The sequence below is a fragment of the Dermochelys coriacea genome, chromosome 5 (genome assembly GCF_009764565.3).
Source record: "Dermochelys coriacea isolate rDerCor1 chromosome 5, rDerCor1.pri.v4, whole genome shotgun sequence".
Taxonomy (NCBI): domain Eukaryota; kingdom Metazoa; phylum Chordata; order Testudines; family Dermochelyidae; genus Dermochelys; species Dermochelys coriacea.
The window spans coordinates 550,091-566,611 of NC_050072.1; the positions used below are offsets into that span (position 1 = coordinate 550,091).

Consider the following 16,521-nt stretch of genomic DNA (forward strand, 5'->3'; position numbering starts at 1 on the left):
GCCAGTGTAAAAAGGGAAGCAGAACAGCATTTACGTCCAAAGAGGACATTACAGCAGCCAGCTGCTTAGCGCGCATTCTTACTAAGACACAGAGAATCTCCATTAAGAGATCCTCCCCCAAGGGATGTCTCTGTCCAAACCACGTGCTCCTCTGCACCTGTCGGCTTTCCCCAGCCCATAGTTTAAAAACTGCTCTGCGACCTTTTTAATGTGAAGTGCCAGCAGCAATCTGGTTCCATTTTGGTTTAGGTGGAGCCCATCCTTCCTGTATAGGCTCCTCCTGTCCCAAAAGTTTCCCCAGTTCCTAATAAGCCTAAACCCCTCCTCCCTACACCATCATCTCATCCATGCATTGAGACCCTACAGTTGTCTGATTGGCCCTGTGCGCGGAACTGGGAGCATTTCAGAGAATGCACAAGGCGGTGAAGCTGCATGGCTTACCCTGGAGAAAGAATAGACCCCCGGGGGGGTCTAGCCCACTGACAAGTTCTAGCACCAATCTGTGACACACCCCAACCCCCGCAACCCTAGCTCCGCCAGCGCACCCCAACCCCCGTGACCCTAGCACCCCAATACCCATACCTTCAACAGCTCTGCCAGTGGATCCCAGTCCTCCCATACCCAGCCTTCCTGCACTTCAACATAATTTTGCTTTTACATAGTTGCTGTTTGCTCTAGGCACTGATGTGAGTTGGGTTATAGGACTGGGAAGGGGGGAAGTAACGGTAATAGAAACATTTGTATACAAGGGAGTGAAGACCTCAGGGAGATGCATTCCCTGCTTGCAGCTGGGAGGCCTGGGTATAGAAGTGGGGAGGGGGCCAGGTGGGAGGGGGAACACTTTGAATGGGTCAGAGGAATGGCTGAGGAGGGGGACTGAAACAAGACTGGTGGGGCCCAGCTGATGTATGTATTTGTGAGGGCAGCAGCAGCTGGCTCAGCATGCTAATTGCAGGACATGATACGTACAACTGTCTAAACAGGATTATTAACTGCTAACAACAACATATCTTTTCCTGTTAAAAATTCAATGGCAAAAAACTCTGAACGCAGAATGACGGTTGCTTGGTGGTATGTCGTCCCCTGCAGAATACTAAGCTGAGCTACCTCAGACCCTTCTGAAAGCCAGGAAATGCACAGTTTGCCCATGCAGCAGTGCCACAATGTACCCCATTGACTAATAACCCCACAGCTGCTGAAATGTACAAGCTCTTCGCCTCCTTTTACAACCCATTCATTCTCAGCCACAGGATTCCCTTGAACACTTAAGGGACGAAATGTGGAGGCAGGGGAAGGCTTCCTGTGCCACCTCAAGCTGACAGTGGCCAATGGGAATTATTTGGATACCCTCTCATGGCTTCACAGGTCTGGTGCTCTCTGAGGTTCTGTAATTGTCCCAGAGAGGACCCCCTTAGAGCGTGAACCCTGAGAGTCCCATTCTCTTGCTGGGGTAAGCCCTTTGACTTCACCATTGTTTCTGGCCGCAAAATCCAGTAATGTTGTCACTCATGCCACAGGGAATACATGAAGATAGGAGACTGAACCTGCCCAAAGCTGCAGAGCCAGTCGCGGAGCCAGGACTAGAACTCAGGGGCTGCAAACGCTAAACCTCAGGTTACAGGTCATAGCATTGACAGGAATCCGAAGGGCGTCATGCTCCAGAAAGACTTTAGATTATTTGGGGTGGTATCTGGGGGCATAACGAGGAACAGGTGGAGTTAAGGGGAAATTCAGCTGGAGCAGCAAGATGTGTCAGGCTAAGGATTGATCTTCCAGCTGGGAAGGGAGCCCTGCTGCTGGGGATAAGTACCCCTGGCAAAGTGATGGCTCTGGCTGGGGACAAAGACCAGATGGGACTTCTCCATCTCTACCCACTACGCCTCTGGGGTCCTGTCACTTACGCTGCCCCATTTGTGCCTCAGGCACACGCTCCCGGATGATCCGACAGGCGTCGTACACCATGGTGGAGGGCTCAAACTGCATGGTCTTCACCACATTGCCAATGCTGATCTTCAACGATAGGGCAACCATGATGGTGGCTGGACAGTCCCCGCTCCTGTTTCACCTGCCAAAAGAAAGTCACAGCCAAATCAGTTCCCATTACTGCTACCCAGACTAATGCCAGCCCTCACAATGGTTCTAGGGACCGCCCCCCTGCCTCCCCCCAGGAACCAGCTACAAGAGGCTATAATCCCACAGGCTCATGGAGAAGAGCTCTTTCACAGTGCACAGACCCCTGCAGCGCCAGGGTGCAGTAAACAAAGGATCACCTACTTTTCCCCTCCCTCTCCTGGGGTGACCCTTTGATTCTTGTCCTCTGGACAATGGCTCCCCAATTACAGGAAATGGTTGTGCCCTTCATTTAAGAGCCCGTGGAAAGGGGTTGCTTTTTCCCTCCAGGGGCAGAGGGTCCTGTGAGCTGCTCACACCCAAAGAGATTCTCTCTAGGACCCAGCTCGCAGTCTGGGTAAGGGATCCAGCCCTTGTCCAATTCATGCCAGGTCCCAGAGAGCCCTGCCCCTGTACACCTTGGTGGGGTGGGGGCAGCAGTTCATCATGCTCAAAAGGTCCTTCACAACCATAAGGACTGAATGGTTTTAGCAGAAGCCCCGAATCTGCAGCACTAGTAAGGGGCAGCTTTGCCAAAGCTATTGGGGGCCATCTGCCCCGGTCAGGATCATCACCTCCACCATACAGACGGAAGCACAGAGTCCAAGGAAAGGGAAGGAACTTGCCCCCAAGGTCACCAAGTGAGCCATGGACAGTGACTGTCACTTCTGTGCAGGGAAGGAGAATGACTGTAGTGTTTACTTGGTAGTGACACTATCATCCTGAAGGAAACGATTGCACAGGGAGTACAGGCCGATAGGATGGGGAGGGTGAGGGAACGAATTATAAATAAAAGCTGCCATGACACAGAAACCACAAGAGGAAAACTGAGCTCAAACCATGAGCCAGCAGGGCCCTGCCTGTGCTGCCCTGTCTTCCTTCTCAGGGGTTTCTCAAAGGTCTCCCCATGACACCTACCTGTGCTAAGGAGTCACAAACAAGAGGTGTTGTGGCCTCACACCCATTCCCTGGAGCACGTGCAACATGCAGCCACATCTCCCAGAAAGGGGGGACCCGGAGAGAGAGAAAAGCCTGTCTGCTCAGAGATGGGATGGGAGGGAAGGGAGTGATAAGAGCTGGTGAACATAGGGCGCCCTACCTACCCTCTCTGCTAACATGGGAACAAGGGGTCAGTCACCAAAACGAAACAGAGGTGAATTTAAAACTGAGCAAGGAAAATTTTTATACAGTGCATAGTTTACCTGTGGAACACTCTGCCACAAGAGCTCATTGAGCCAAGAGAACGAGAACAGCCAGTTACATCCAATAGGATCAAAATAACGAGCTGTAACTCCTCCTGACTCAAGGCATGAGGCACCCCAATGGCCGGGTTAGAGGGACACTTCCCTACATGCTGTATTATTCCACAGTTGTTCCAATCCAGTCCTGGGGGGGGAAAGAGATGGGATACAGGAACCTTCCCCTCTAAGGCACTGACCCCTCTCAGAGCAGCCAGCAGCTTGGCATGGGGGCTAAAGGCAGCACCCAGCAGTGGGGAAAGCCAAGGAGTTGAGGAATTCACGGTTCCAAGTCTCAGAGCCAGAGGAGAGCTGCTAATGGCAACTTGAGAGTTAGAAAAGGGGAAACATCTTGGGTGTGAAAAGGAAGCACAGACATCTCAGGTCTCCTCACGGCCCCTCCACCAGAGAACCGCCCCTCACCACACACCCCGTTCCCCTAACACACACATCCAGATCCTGGGAGCTACCCCCCCTCCACACACACACACACACACACACACACACACAAATATCCTGGGGAGACGCCCAGTGCTCCTGCCTCTGCCGCAGGACACCCCGCACAGGGTTCAGCTACATTGTGTGTTGACATCAACGCTGCCTCCTCCCTGCCCTGTCCATCTTGACCGTGTTAACTTCCCCACAGGCCAGGCACTTCCCCAGAGGCAGCAGCTGCCTGGAACCAGACTCCCTCCTGGGGCTCAGCCCAGGCCACGGGGCTCGCCCAGCTAACTCCGCTCCATTAGAAGGGTCTCCGTTTCTCCCTGCCAGGGTGGGAAATCAGACCCAGGCGCTGTATTGGGGGGGGGGGGGAGAGGAGGGAGCAGGCAGCCAGGGACAGTGGCATGGTGGGCAGTGGCGGGAGGACACAGGGGCTGTGAGAGCAAGGAGGGAGCAGCAAGGGAGCAGGCAGGTCAGAGAGCGTGTGAGGGGCTGAAGGGAGGGCGATCTGGGCCTCGCTTGGGGTAGGAGATGGGGCCTGGCTGTGCTGCCCTTCCAGCAGATGTAGACCCCGTGACTATATCGTTAATGGGGGGCAGATGAGACAGGAATGAAGCACTCTGGGGATTCCATAGGCTGTCCCAGAAGCTATGGGGCCATACAGAGGGTACTCAACCTGCAGGAGCCATCAAAGCAGAAAGGTAACCCCCTCAAGAGCCTCCCCTGCTGCTGGTGAAAGCCCTGTGGGCTAAACTGTCCTCTCCTGCCAGAGACCCCACCAGGGTGACCATCATTAGAGGCTGCTGGGAGATGCAACACTGGGTGCCAAGCCTCTACCCATCATGGGAAGCAAGTGTCAACCAGTGTCACTGAGCCATGCTCTGTCCCAGACTTGAGGCCTCTAGACCCTGCCAGGGTTGCTTCACCCCCACTTCCTTAGTGGGGACCTTGGGCACAAATTGTGAGCTCAGCCCCAGAGACCCCTCCCAGCCACCACAAAGGGTGTCAAGTTCACCAGGCCCCAACCAGCCAGAAAGAGGTAGGGAAGACAGAGCTGCCACCCAGGGCAGCAGCTGGCAGGACTCCAGCACCCTTTTGCTCCCAAGCCGCTGGGGGAGCTGAGCTCCTCCGCAGGGCAGAGCCCCCAGGCCTCAGCAGCAACCCTCACCTCTGGAGAGTGGGAGTCAGGGAGGTTTTTCAAGGCATGCAGCTGGTGATAGTAAGACATGCTGACACCACTCCCATGACACTTGTGTACCTGCCGCCCTCAGTAACCCACAGCCCTATGAGTCAGCATTCCACCCTGCTCACCTCTCCTTGGCCGCAGTCAGGCTCGCCGGCCCTAGCTGCAAGGAGCTTGCTGAATCAGTGTGGAGGAAGCTGCAGGCCCCCGTGGTTTGTCAGCAGTGTGCACAGGCACTGAGCAGTGTCAACAGCCTGCAAACAAACCCTACCCTCCTTCACTCTGATACGCAGCTGCTGATTTCCTGCCACAAGCAGATGTTGAATTCTGAGTATGTTCCAGCTCTTCTGAGCGCAACATGCTCTCTGCAAGCAACCGTCTGCATTAGCAGGTAAGAGGAGCCGCGGCTCAAACCTCCCACACTGGGGGGTTATTGTGGGCCAGACAGTAGGGATGGGGTGAAACATGGTACCCTGCCCACAAACGGCACCCTGCAGCCACCCAGGGCACATTTGCTCACAGGGAGGTGGGTCTCCCTCCTGCAGACATGAACACCTGGTTCCGCCTGATGGCTGATGGTTTAACACACAACAGCGAAAGGTATTCTAGGGTTTTAAATGACTGCCCATCACCATAGTACCTGAGCCCTGGCCCCTGCAGACACAGCCATGATCCCTGCCCCAAAGAGCTCACGGCACAAAGGAGGGGATGGGGCAGAGCGTAGTGACGGCCTGGGAGATCAACGGCTCTGCAAAGGCTTTGCGCAGAAGTCCACCAGCCCCACTGCCCAGCCGAGAACATACCGAGGCAAAAGCCATGTGGTCACCTGTGCTGCTACAGTGCAGGTGTCAAAGGTGCAGCATGGCAGAGCCAGGGTCATAGTGGGAACCATAACAGTGGCATTTCCTGACTTCTGCCCAGCTTGGCTCTCAGCTTCCTTCACCAAATGGGACACGTGGCGGGATGGGGGGACCCAGTGCCCATGCTCAGACACCCCGGTATGATCACTGTGCGTGCTGCACCCATCCAGCCTGAGCTGATCTCCACAGCAAGGGGCACTCAGCCCCCAAGGCAGCGAGGGCAGCATCTGGGAGAAGTCTGAGGGCAGGGACTGTGTCCTTGTGTATGTGCAGCACCTAGCACAATGGGACACTGGGCACTACAGCAACTGTAGTAAACAAGACTGAGAACGGATCTCCGAGCCACACTGACAGCACCTTGTATTCACAACAGCTCGGCAGCACCCCTTCTCGCCCCAAGGGACGCTCTGCCATATGCAGAGCTCACTCTCCCCACCTCTGTTGTGGGACGCAACAGACGCAGCCAGAAAACCTCTATCAGGGGCACCGGGGGAGGGGATGGATAAACCAATTCTGCAGAGTTTAAGATTTCATGAAAGTTTGTTTCTAGCTTTCCAGTGTGACTTAGCTACGGGTCAGGGATGTGAGGCCAGAGGCAGGCAGCTCTGCATCTCAGAGCTTCCTAAGCAGCTGAGAGGTTTGGTTTCTCAGCTACTGTGGTGGCAGTGACACTGTCACACCAAGTTCCAGGGCTACCAGGGAGCTCTCAGCAGTGCTGGAGTTATTCAGAGGGGAAAACCCAGCCAAAAGGAGGCTGGGAGCAGAGATGTGGCTGGCGGGGGGGCTGAGTAGCAGAGCTGCCGTCAGGAGGCAGATGGGTAGAATCTTTCTTCTCCCTGCAGCAAGAGTATGACAAGGGAGCTTTAAATGCTTCAGGCCCCAGCTAGCCAGAGGCGGACTTGGATAGTGGAGCCCTCTGAGGAATGTCAAGGCAGTGCTCGATAGGAATCCTCATGCCTTGTCTGCAGGAACAGCCTAAGAGAACGCAGCCCCCAGCATGCAACACTTCCTTTGAGTCCCAGATGCAGTACACATTGCACACTGGGACTTGTAGTCTCCATGGAAGTGGTCCCCAAACATTTGAGGGTTGCACCCCCTCCTTACCCCTGTCCACTACCTCTGGGAGCCAGGGCCAGGGCTACAGCTCAGGGGTTGGGGGAAAGAGGGACACAGACAGACGTAAGGGGGCAACAGCTGGGGCTGCAGCTGGAGTGGGTCTGGGGTATAAGCGGAGCCACACTGTGGTTGGGGACACGGCCAGGCTGGGAGCTGGAGACGCGGCTGGGTGGCACTCCCTCTCCACCTCCCCATGGGGGCTGGCCTGGGCCCCAGCCACACACTCCTCCAAACACCCCTAGAGGGGCTCGTCCCACAGTTTGGGGACCTCTGCTCCATGGTTGTGCAGCTATTGCAATCAAGGGCAGCTGCCAGAAGCTCCCTTGCACACAAATTACATGTAGTTCTGGGCTCCGGGAGAGCTGGCCGTACTGGGCAGAGTCAACCAGGGGCTGCATGGGGGAAATGCTGCATTTCTGGTGTCCTGGGCACGTGGGGCCCATAACATACCCACCCACCCTCCGCCCACAACCAGGAAACTCAGGAGCATGAAAAACCTCTAGAAACTCCCGACAATAGATTTCTACATCCCACATACTTCAGCACACACCTTCCAGTCCCTACCACATCATCCACTGCTCCCTCAAAAAGCCACCCAGCCACAGTCCTATTGCAATTCCCAGCCAGCCTGCCCTGCTGCCCACTGAGTTGCACAGCCCCCTGTAATCCCCCAGCCCTGCTGTAAACCCCTAACCCCCAGCCTTCCCTCCCTCTGTCCCGAGCTGCACAGCCCACCTGTAATCCCACAGCCCCGATGTAAATCCCTCACCCTCAGCCTTCCCTCCCTCTGCCCGAGCTGCACAGCCCCCTGTAACCAAAACTCTCTATTCCTCAGCAGAAGGAGCGCGCCTTTTTAGCCACACTCCAAAAAGCAGTACAGGCCCTTTGGTGCAAACACTGCTCTGGGCCCCAGACAGCAGTGCTGTCAGTCTCAGGCAGGTTTGGGTTATTTATTCACAAATCCCTTTCCCAAGCGGCACCTTGCTCAGGGGGAGCTGTCTGTTGTGCGTGCATGCTGAGCGGAGCAGACTCCAGACAGGTCTACACTGCAATCGGAGATGTGACTGCACCACGTGCAGACAGACCTGAGCTAAAGCAGTGAAGCTGCAGCAGTCCAGGTACACTGTGGGCTAGCTGCCCAAGTACGTACCCAGAACCCTGGGTGGCCTTATACAGCCCGCACCCAAGCCCGTGCTGCCACAGCAAGGCGGGCACAGCCCAGAGAACAGTGGAACTCTCTGCACATGGGAGTAATGGATATTGCTGCCTCTCATCTCACCTGCTGGAGTACTACTGGGTGGGGCACAGACAAAACCACACAGCTAAGTGACACAGGACAGGAAGTAAAGGAGAATCCTGTATCCAAATCACACTTCCAGCTGGGATCAGACCAGGACGTTCGGGGTAGTGATTCCTATTCACAGGGCAAGACCACGAGATCTGGACCAGGACTTCAGACAGCACCTCCAGCAGAAGCCTATCTGATGCTGTACCAACTACACCCACACCACTCCTTGCGACACCTGATCTGAGCTGCTGGTCTCCCTTCTAGATACTGGCATGCGCTCACTTGCTTAGCTTAAATGGCAGGGCAATAACCCTAGTGACACTGACACCCCTGCAGAGAGCAGCGGCCTCCTCTCACAGGTATCCCTAGCTAACCCAGTTCCCAGGAGAGCAGCCAGAGCCTTTTGGCCCGCGATGCACGGGGGCGGGGGGGAACGTGCCCCACATTACTGCTCACACCTATAGTCAAAGATCAGCTCAAACCATTGTAAGCCATGTCTCAAAGAGCGATGAGAAAAAAAGTCATGCCTGACCCTGGGGGAAGGAGGACAGCCTTGCACTATGGAGCTTCCTGCCACCAGGTCAGGGATGGGCACTGCTGACGAACGGAGCCAGGGGATCAAACCCCAAACACAGTATAGCCCTATCTCCACAGGTCATACCCACCCTAACAGACACCCGAGGGTCCATGAGTAAGCGTTGGTAACGCTACCCAGTCCGTCAGTCTCGCAGATGAATGCTCTACATTTGGCCAGTGAGCCCCACCCTCTGGAGAACCAGGTCTCCTCCCAGACTTAATCTCAGACTTGTAAGAGACTCCACCGTGTCCAAGGAGCACTGGTGCTTCTAACAGTCATTTGACAGGCTGCCTCTGAGAAACAAGCACAAAGTTGCTGAGCACCATTTGCTGACTGGTAAGGAGCAGCCAGAGGCAGAACCTGACCCAGTCTGGAGCAACAGGAGTCTCAGAGCTTGAAAGAGAAAATAAAAAGAGCAAGGTCACTTCCAATTTATACCATGTCCAACGTGCTGCAGTGAGCCTGATTTGTGCAAAAAACAGCACAAAGCTAGTGCCCAGCACCTCTGCTGGGACCGGATGGAATACAGGGGCCCTCTTTCCTCCCTCCCCAGTTAGTTACTAGGTGTAAGCCCTGGCCCTGCTTTCTTCCACAGAGGCGCCCGCACGAGTCACTCCTGCTGTGACCTCCACAAGAAATCAGCCAGCCAGCCAACGCCCCATTAAAAACACCAGTTTAACCACCGTACTATGTATTCGGTATGCTAGGAAAGCATCCAGACATGCCCATGGTGCTGGGCGCTGCACAGGCTGACAGTAAGAGACTGTCCCTGCCCGCACAGAGCTCACAAGCCCCTGGAGAGACCAGACAAAGGAGACAGTGGCACAGCGAGGGGCGGGTCTCTGCCCAAATCTCCTCATTCCCAGGCCAACGCCCTGCCCCCTGGACCATGCTGCCTTTTAAGTTATCTGGAACCACCACCACCCCCAGTGCTCACCATTCACTTGTAGAACTCCACCCCCTTTACTCTCATCCTTGCCCTGTGTGTCACACCCATTGGTATTGTCTTTCTGTTTAGACAGAGCTCCCTGGAGGCACAGCACCTGGAACAACTGGGCCTGATCCTGAGCCAGGTCTCTGGCTGCTGCTAGATACAAACCCTGCCAGTGAGCAGAGCCGCAGCTCCGCATTTCACCCTCTCTGTAGCCCTTGCTCACATCACCCAGAAAGCTAAAGAGAACAGGAGTGAGTCCAATAGCCTGCAGGCCTTGGAGACGTGACCCTCTGTGTTCCTGTTCAAGCCTCCTCCTGATCCTCCCTGTGGCCATGTGTGAGCCCTCAGCTGGTGTTTCAGTGTCAGATGCTCTTGCACCCCAATCCCACAGGCCAGATATTGCCTCTGTTGAAGAAGCGCTGCCTGGGACCCAAGATCTCGGGGGCTGCAGCAAGGTGCCTCTCTGTCCCCACCTACTCTTCTGTCCCCACCCACTCTCCTGTCTTGCCTAAAACCAATGAAGCTACATGTAAAATACTGCTGTTAACATCGCACTAACAGTGAAGCTGGGAATGGCAAAAACGAAGGTCCCCATGATCAGCTCCCAGGCACCAGGCCTGGAGCGTCTGACATCCCTGGTCAGAACCGTACTGGGAGATGTTACACCAGTCTGGCTGGAGCTGGGAGCCTGGACAGGCTAGCCCAAGCATAGGCATTTGGTCTAACCCCCGCCCCACAGAAAGGTCCCTCCTTTCCTAACAGGGCCATGGCATGAACAGGAGCTCAGAGAAAACCTAACAGGAAGGGATTAAAAACCCATCCCAGGCGCGCTAACCCCAGCTTGTCACAGCAACACCCAGCCCCACAGCAAGGAGCCCCATATCAGTAACCCACACTATAATACATGGGGAGGCTTACCCTCTGTGCCATGGAGGATGGGCTGAGTGCTTCGAGGCCCAGTCACTGCCCCAGGCCAGGCCAGGCACTCGAACTCCCAGATGTTTATTTCGCTCCTGGGAGCGGAATCCTGGCCAGGCAGCTGAACTCTCAGCCAGGACCAAGGCCTGCAAGCCCCAGAGCAACAGCAAAGAAACTCCCCTGCCCAGAGCGGGCCCCAGAGTCCCACCCTGACTTTTAGAGGGGAGGAGCAGAATTTGGGCCAAACAGCAGCTGGCACTGACTGGGCAGTCAAGTCAGGAACAGGCCCAAGCAGAGAGGAGGAAGGTGAGGAGGCCAGGCAAAGAGGGGGCTGAGGCTGGGGAGGGGGTGGGGGGAAGGGCAGGGTCTGGAGCAGCAAATCACACTCCCCGGTATGATCATGGTCAGAGGATTCCCTTCTGCTCTGGTTTCCAGGGGACCCCCATAGCTAAGAGAGACACCCAGGGGTGGGGCTCTGAGCAGCTCTCTCCTCTCCTGCCCTCCCACATGGAGCCATTCCAGCTGCATTCCTGAGCACTGCAGCAATGTTTCTGGGACAGCCTTGCTCGGAGGCCCAGGGCTCCCCATGGCTCTGCATTGGCTCGCAGCAGGTCTGACGAGGCAGGAACTCTAGTTCAGAGGAATGTCAGCAGGGAGGGGGAGAGAAATACACAGGGAGTGTGTGCATGCATCCCTTTCCAAACCACAAACTCCGCCAGCCCTCCGCACACCCTGCTGCAGCATCTCCCCCATCGCTGCACTCCCCCATACCCCTCCCCACACCCACACCCACCCTGCAGCACTCCTCCCAAACCCCTCCCCACGGCCCCCCCACACCCACCCTGCAGCGCTCCTCCCAAACCCCTCCCCACGGCCCCCCCACACCCACCCTGCAGCGCTCCTCCCAAACCCCTCCCCACAGCCCCCCCCACACCCACACACACCCTGCAGCACTCCTCCCAAACCCCTCCCCACGGCAGCACTCCTCCCAAACCCCTCCCCACGGCTTCTCTCCCCACGGCAGCACTCCTCCCAAACCCCTCCCCACACCACCCCCACCCTGCAGCTTCTCCCCCCACCACAGCACTCTCTCATACCCCTCCCCACAACCAGGGCCAGCTCCAGGCACCAGCGAACCAAACAGGTGCCTGGGGTGGCCAATGTAAAGGGGCAGCAGGATGGCAGGCTCTGGGGTGGCAATCCGTCCTCGGCTGCAGCGGCAGGAATTTGGCAGCCGCTCCATCACAGCGTGTTCCACGCTTGGCGGCAATTCGGCGGCGGGGACGCGACTCTTCTTTGGTCGCACCATCACTCCGCCTCCCCATTCGGCGGGCAGGATTCCGCCTCCCCGTTCGGTGACAAGGTTTGTTTGTTTGTTTTTTTGGCCACCTGGGGCAGCAAAAACGCTGGAGCCAGCCCTGCCCACAACCACACACATCCTGTAGCATCTCCCACAAACCCCTCCCCACAACCACACAACCTGCTGCAGGATCTCCCAGCAGCACAGCATTCACTCTTACCCCTCTCCGCACCCCCACAACCACATATACCCTGTAGCATCTCCGCCCACTGCAGCACTCTTCCCAAACCCCATGGCACCCCCACAACCACACAAACCCTGTTGCAGTGTCTCCCCCCCACTGCAGGACTCACCCATACTCCTCCCCACATCCCATAGCACCCCCACAGCGCAGCACTCACACATACCTCCCCACACCCCACAGCACTCCTCCCAAACCCCTTCCCATACCCCATAGCACACACCCTGCATCATCTCTCCCCACTGCTGCACTCCTCCCAAACCCCTTGCCACACCCAATAGCACCCCCACAACCACACATCCTGCATCATCTCCCCCCCACTGCAGCACTCGCCCATACCCCCTCCCAAATCACACTCCCTGCCCTCCACACACCCCAGCACTTCCCATATACACTCCCAAATCACTCCCCAACCCTACACACACACACCCCCTGCAGCATTCCCCCCTCATACCCCTCCTTGAATCACAGAAGATTAGGGTTGGAAGGGACCTCAGGAGGTCATCTAGTCCAATCCCATGCTCAAAGCAGGACCAACCCCAATTAAATCATCCCAGCCAGGGCTTTGTCAAGCCAGGTCTTAAAAACCTCTCAGGAAGGAGATTCTACCACCTCCCTAGGTAACCCATTCCAGGGCTTCACCACCCTCCTAGTGAAATAGTGTTTCCTAATATCCAACCTAGACCTCCCCCACTGCAACTTGAGACCATTACTCCTTGTTCTGTCATCTGCTACCACTGAGAACAGCCGAGCTCCATCCTCTTTTGAGCCCCCCCTTCAGGTAGTTGAAGGCTGCTATCAAATCCCCCCTCCCTCTTCTCTTCTGCAGACTAAATAATCCCAGTTCCCTCAACCTCCCCTCATAAGTCATGTGTCCCAGCCCTCTAATAATTTTTGTTGCCCTCCACTGGACTCTCTCCTATTTGTCCACATCCCTACGGTAGTGGGGGGACCAAAACTGGATGTACTACTCCATGTGTGGCCTCACCAGTGCCAAATCACACTTCCCTGGCCCTCCACACACACCCCACAGCACTCACCCACACTCCATCTTCAAATCATCCAACCCTGCCCCAGACTGAGATTTTAAGGCCAAAAGAGACCATCATGATCATGTAATTTGACCTCTTGCACATCGCAGGTCACAGAAACTCACCCACCCAACTCCTGCATAGGCCCAGAACCTCTGGCTCAGTTACTGAAGTGCTCAAAATTTGATTTAAAGGCTTCAAGTTCAGGAGAGTCCACCATTTAATGTAGTGAAATCCAGCAAGTGTCCTGTGCCCTATGCTGCAGAGGAAGGCGAAAACCCCCCAGGGACTCCGAAAATGTGATCTGGGGCTAAATTCTTTCCTGACACCAAATGTGGAGATTTGTTAGACTCTGAGCACGTGGGCAAGTCCCACCAGCCAGACACCTGGGGAAGAATTTTCTGTAGTAACTGAGAACTCCCCATCTAGTGTCCCATCTCTGGTTGTTGGAGATATTTGCCAACAGCAGTCGCAGCTGGGCGATATGCCATGTAGGCAATCTCATCATACCATTCCCTCCATAAACCTAGCTGGATAAGTCTTAAAACAAGTTAGGTCTTTTTTCCCCACTACTTGCCTTGGCAGGCTGTCCCAGAACAGCATTTCCAGGAGGGTTAGAAACCTTTATCTAATTTCATGCCTAAACTTATTGATGGCCAGTTTATACCAATTTGTTCTTGTGTTAACACTAGCACTTAACTCTTGTCTCCTCCAGCGTTTATCCCCCTGATGTAATTATAGAGAGCAATTGTATCTCCCCATAGCCTTCATTTGGTTAGGCTAATCAAGCCAAGATTCTTAAGTCTCCTCTCATAAGGTAGGTTCTCCATTCCTTGGATCATTCTAGTAGCCCTTCTCTGCACTTGTTCCAGTTTGAATTCAACTTTCTTAAACATGGGAGACCAGAACTGCACGCAATATTCCAGATGAGGTCTCCCCAGTGCCTCGTGTAATGGTACAACACCTCCTTATCTCTACTGGAAATACCTTGACTGATGCATTACCCTTTTTCACAGTCACATCACATTGGCAGCTTATAGACATCCTATGATCAATCAATACACCCAAATCTTTCTAATCTGTCGCCATCAACTGATAATTTTTTGGCTATATGCTGGGAACCTGTTAGTCCCTATGTGCATGACCTTGCACTTTACACTATTAATTTCATTCTATTTCTATTACTCCACTTTTCAGTTATCCAGATCTTCTTGTATGGTATTCCGGTTCTCCTCAGTATTGGCAATACCTCCCAACTTTGTGTCATCCGCAAATTTTATTAGCGCACTCCCACTTTTGTGCCAAGGTCATTAAGGAAAATGCTAGATAAGATTTTTCCTAAGGCCAATCCTTGACAAACTTCACTAGTAACCTCCCTCCAACATGACCCTTTGTAGTCTCCACTTTAACCAGCTAAAATGCGCTGTGTTTAGTAGTCCCACTTCTTTCCCTTATTTTCACAGAAATGTGACCGGAAGGGACCTCAAGGTCACCTAGTCCAGTCCCCTGCACTTAAGGCAGGACTACATAATAACTAGATCATTCCTGACAGGTGTCTGTCTAACCCAATAGTTCTCAAACTTTTATACTGTTGACCCCTTTCACATAGCAAACCTCTGAATGCAACCCCCCATTATAAATTAAAAACACTTAAATATATTTAATACCATTATAAATGCTGGAGGTAAAGCGGGCTTTGAGGGTTGGAGGCTGATAGCTCGTGATCTTCCATCTAATAACCTTGCGACCCGAGGGGTCCCAACCCCAGTTTGAGAACCCCTGGGGTAACCTGTTCTTAAAAACCTCCAGTGATAGAGATTCACAACCTCCCTAGGCAATTTGTTCCAGTGCTTAACCACCCTGACAGTTAGGAAGTTTTTCCTAATATCCAACCTAAACCGCCCTTGCTGCAATTTAAGCCCATTGCTTCTTGTCCTATCCTCTGAGGTTAAGAATTCTTCTCCCTCCTCCTTGTAACAACCCTTTATGTACTTGAAAACTGTTATGTCTCTTCCCCCCCCCCCCCCCGCCTTTTCTTCTCTTTATTTATTTACTATGGGTTTCAATTTCTTTTCAAAAGTCCAACTCTGCTTGGCTTGTGGCAGTTTTCACTGTTTCTGACCTCCAAGAGGTAGCTTTTCTTGATGATCTAGTCCTTCTTTCATTCCTTGTAGGCTTGCTCTAAATAACCTATTGGAGATGCTTGTTCATCTAGTTCGGTCTGCAACCTTCCCCTACAAAAAACTTTTCCCCCTTGCTCAGAATGCAGGTTTCAGAGAGCTTCTGCAACTTTGACTTAAAGCAATTCCAAGCCTCCTCCACATTCAGATCCTTGAGTTCTTCAGTCCAGTCCACTTCCCTAACTCCCTTAATTTTTTAAAGTTTCCCCTTTTGGAATCAAGGACCCTAGTTGCAGACCTATCTGTTTATCCTTTCATTTAGTTTAAAGTGAATTGACTCATGATCACTTAAACCAAGGATGTCCTCTACAACCAGTTCTTCTGTGAAGTTCTCACTACTTACCAACACTGAATCTAAAATGGCTTCACCTCTTGTTGGTTTGGTGACTATCTGGTGAAGAAATCTGTCTGCTCTCACATCCAGGAATATCTTGGCCTTACCATTATGGTCCTCCTATCTATATCTGTGAAATTAGAGTCTCCTATAATCACACAATTCCCAGTAGTATTTATTTCATTAAAAGTATAAAAGATCTCTATCCATATCCAAATCGGATCCTGGGGGTCTGCAGCTAAATTCCCTCTAAGCTATATGGCCACACAGCTGCCTATTAAGCCCCTCCCTGGCAGGGAGAGGCGCCTCTCCCTGCCAGCCCCAGACTTGCTGTGGCCAGGGGCGAGGAGTCCCTCCTTCGGCCCAGCCCTGCTAGAGCTGCCATAGCCCAGGGAGACACATCTCTCCCCTGGCCCCGAGCTGCTATGTGATGTGATGTGTCACACCTCAACTCCATATGGGCGCACATAAAATTCATTCCGCACATGGATGTAAAAAATTAGAGGGAACACTGATCTGTGGCAGATTCCAAGCACTTTCCCAGTGAAGCTTTTGTTACCTTTCTTCCTCAAAGCAAATCTGACCAAACGGATTCTGTTTTATCCATTCCAGCACTTCTAATTTCTTTAAAAAGAAAAGGAGTACTTGTGGCACCTTAGAGACTAACAAATTTATTAGAGCATAAGCTTTCGTGAGCTACAGCTCACTTCATCGGATGCATTTGGTGGAAAAAAACAGAGGAGAGATTTATATACACACACACACACACAC

At 53.6% G+C, this 16,521-nt stretch overlaps 1 protein-coding gene across 5 annotated transcripts in view; it reads right to left on the reverse strand.

Moving 5' to 3' along the window:
* Window positions 1-16,521, reverse strand: part of TLN1 (talin 1) — a 142,788-nt gene that overhangs the window by 91,428 nt on the left and 34,839 nt on the right. For 4 of the 5 annotated variants that reach the window (XM_038401695.2, XM_038401689.2, XM_043514657.1 and 1 more), the window contains exon 2: window positions 1,902-2,065. In XM_038401695.2, coding sequence (XP_038257623.1) covers window positions 1,902-2,031 — 130 coding nt within the window. In that variant the 5' untranslated portion in view covers window positions 2,032-2,065. Of the gene's footprint in view, window positions 1-1,901; window positions 2,066-5,099; window positions 5,255-16,521 lie in introns of those variants that run through there. The other variant, XM_043514658.1, reaches the window with a different exon arrangement.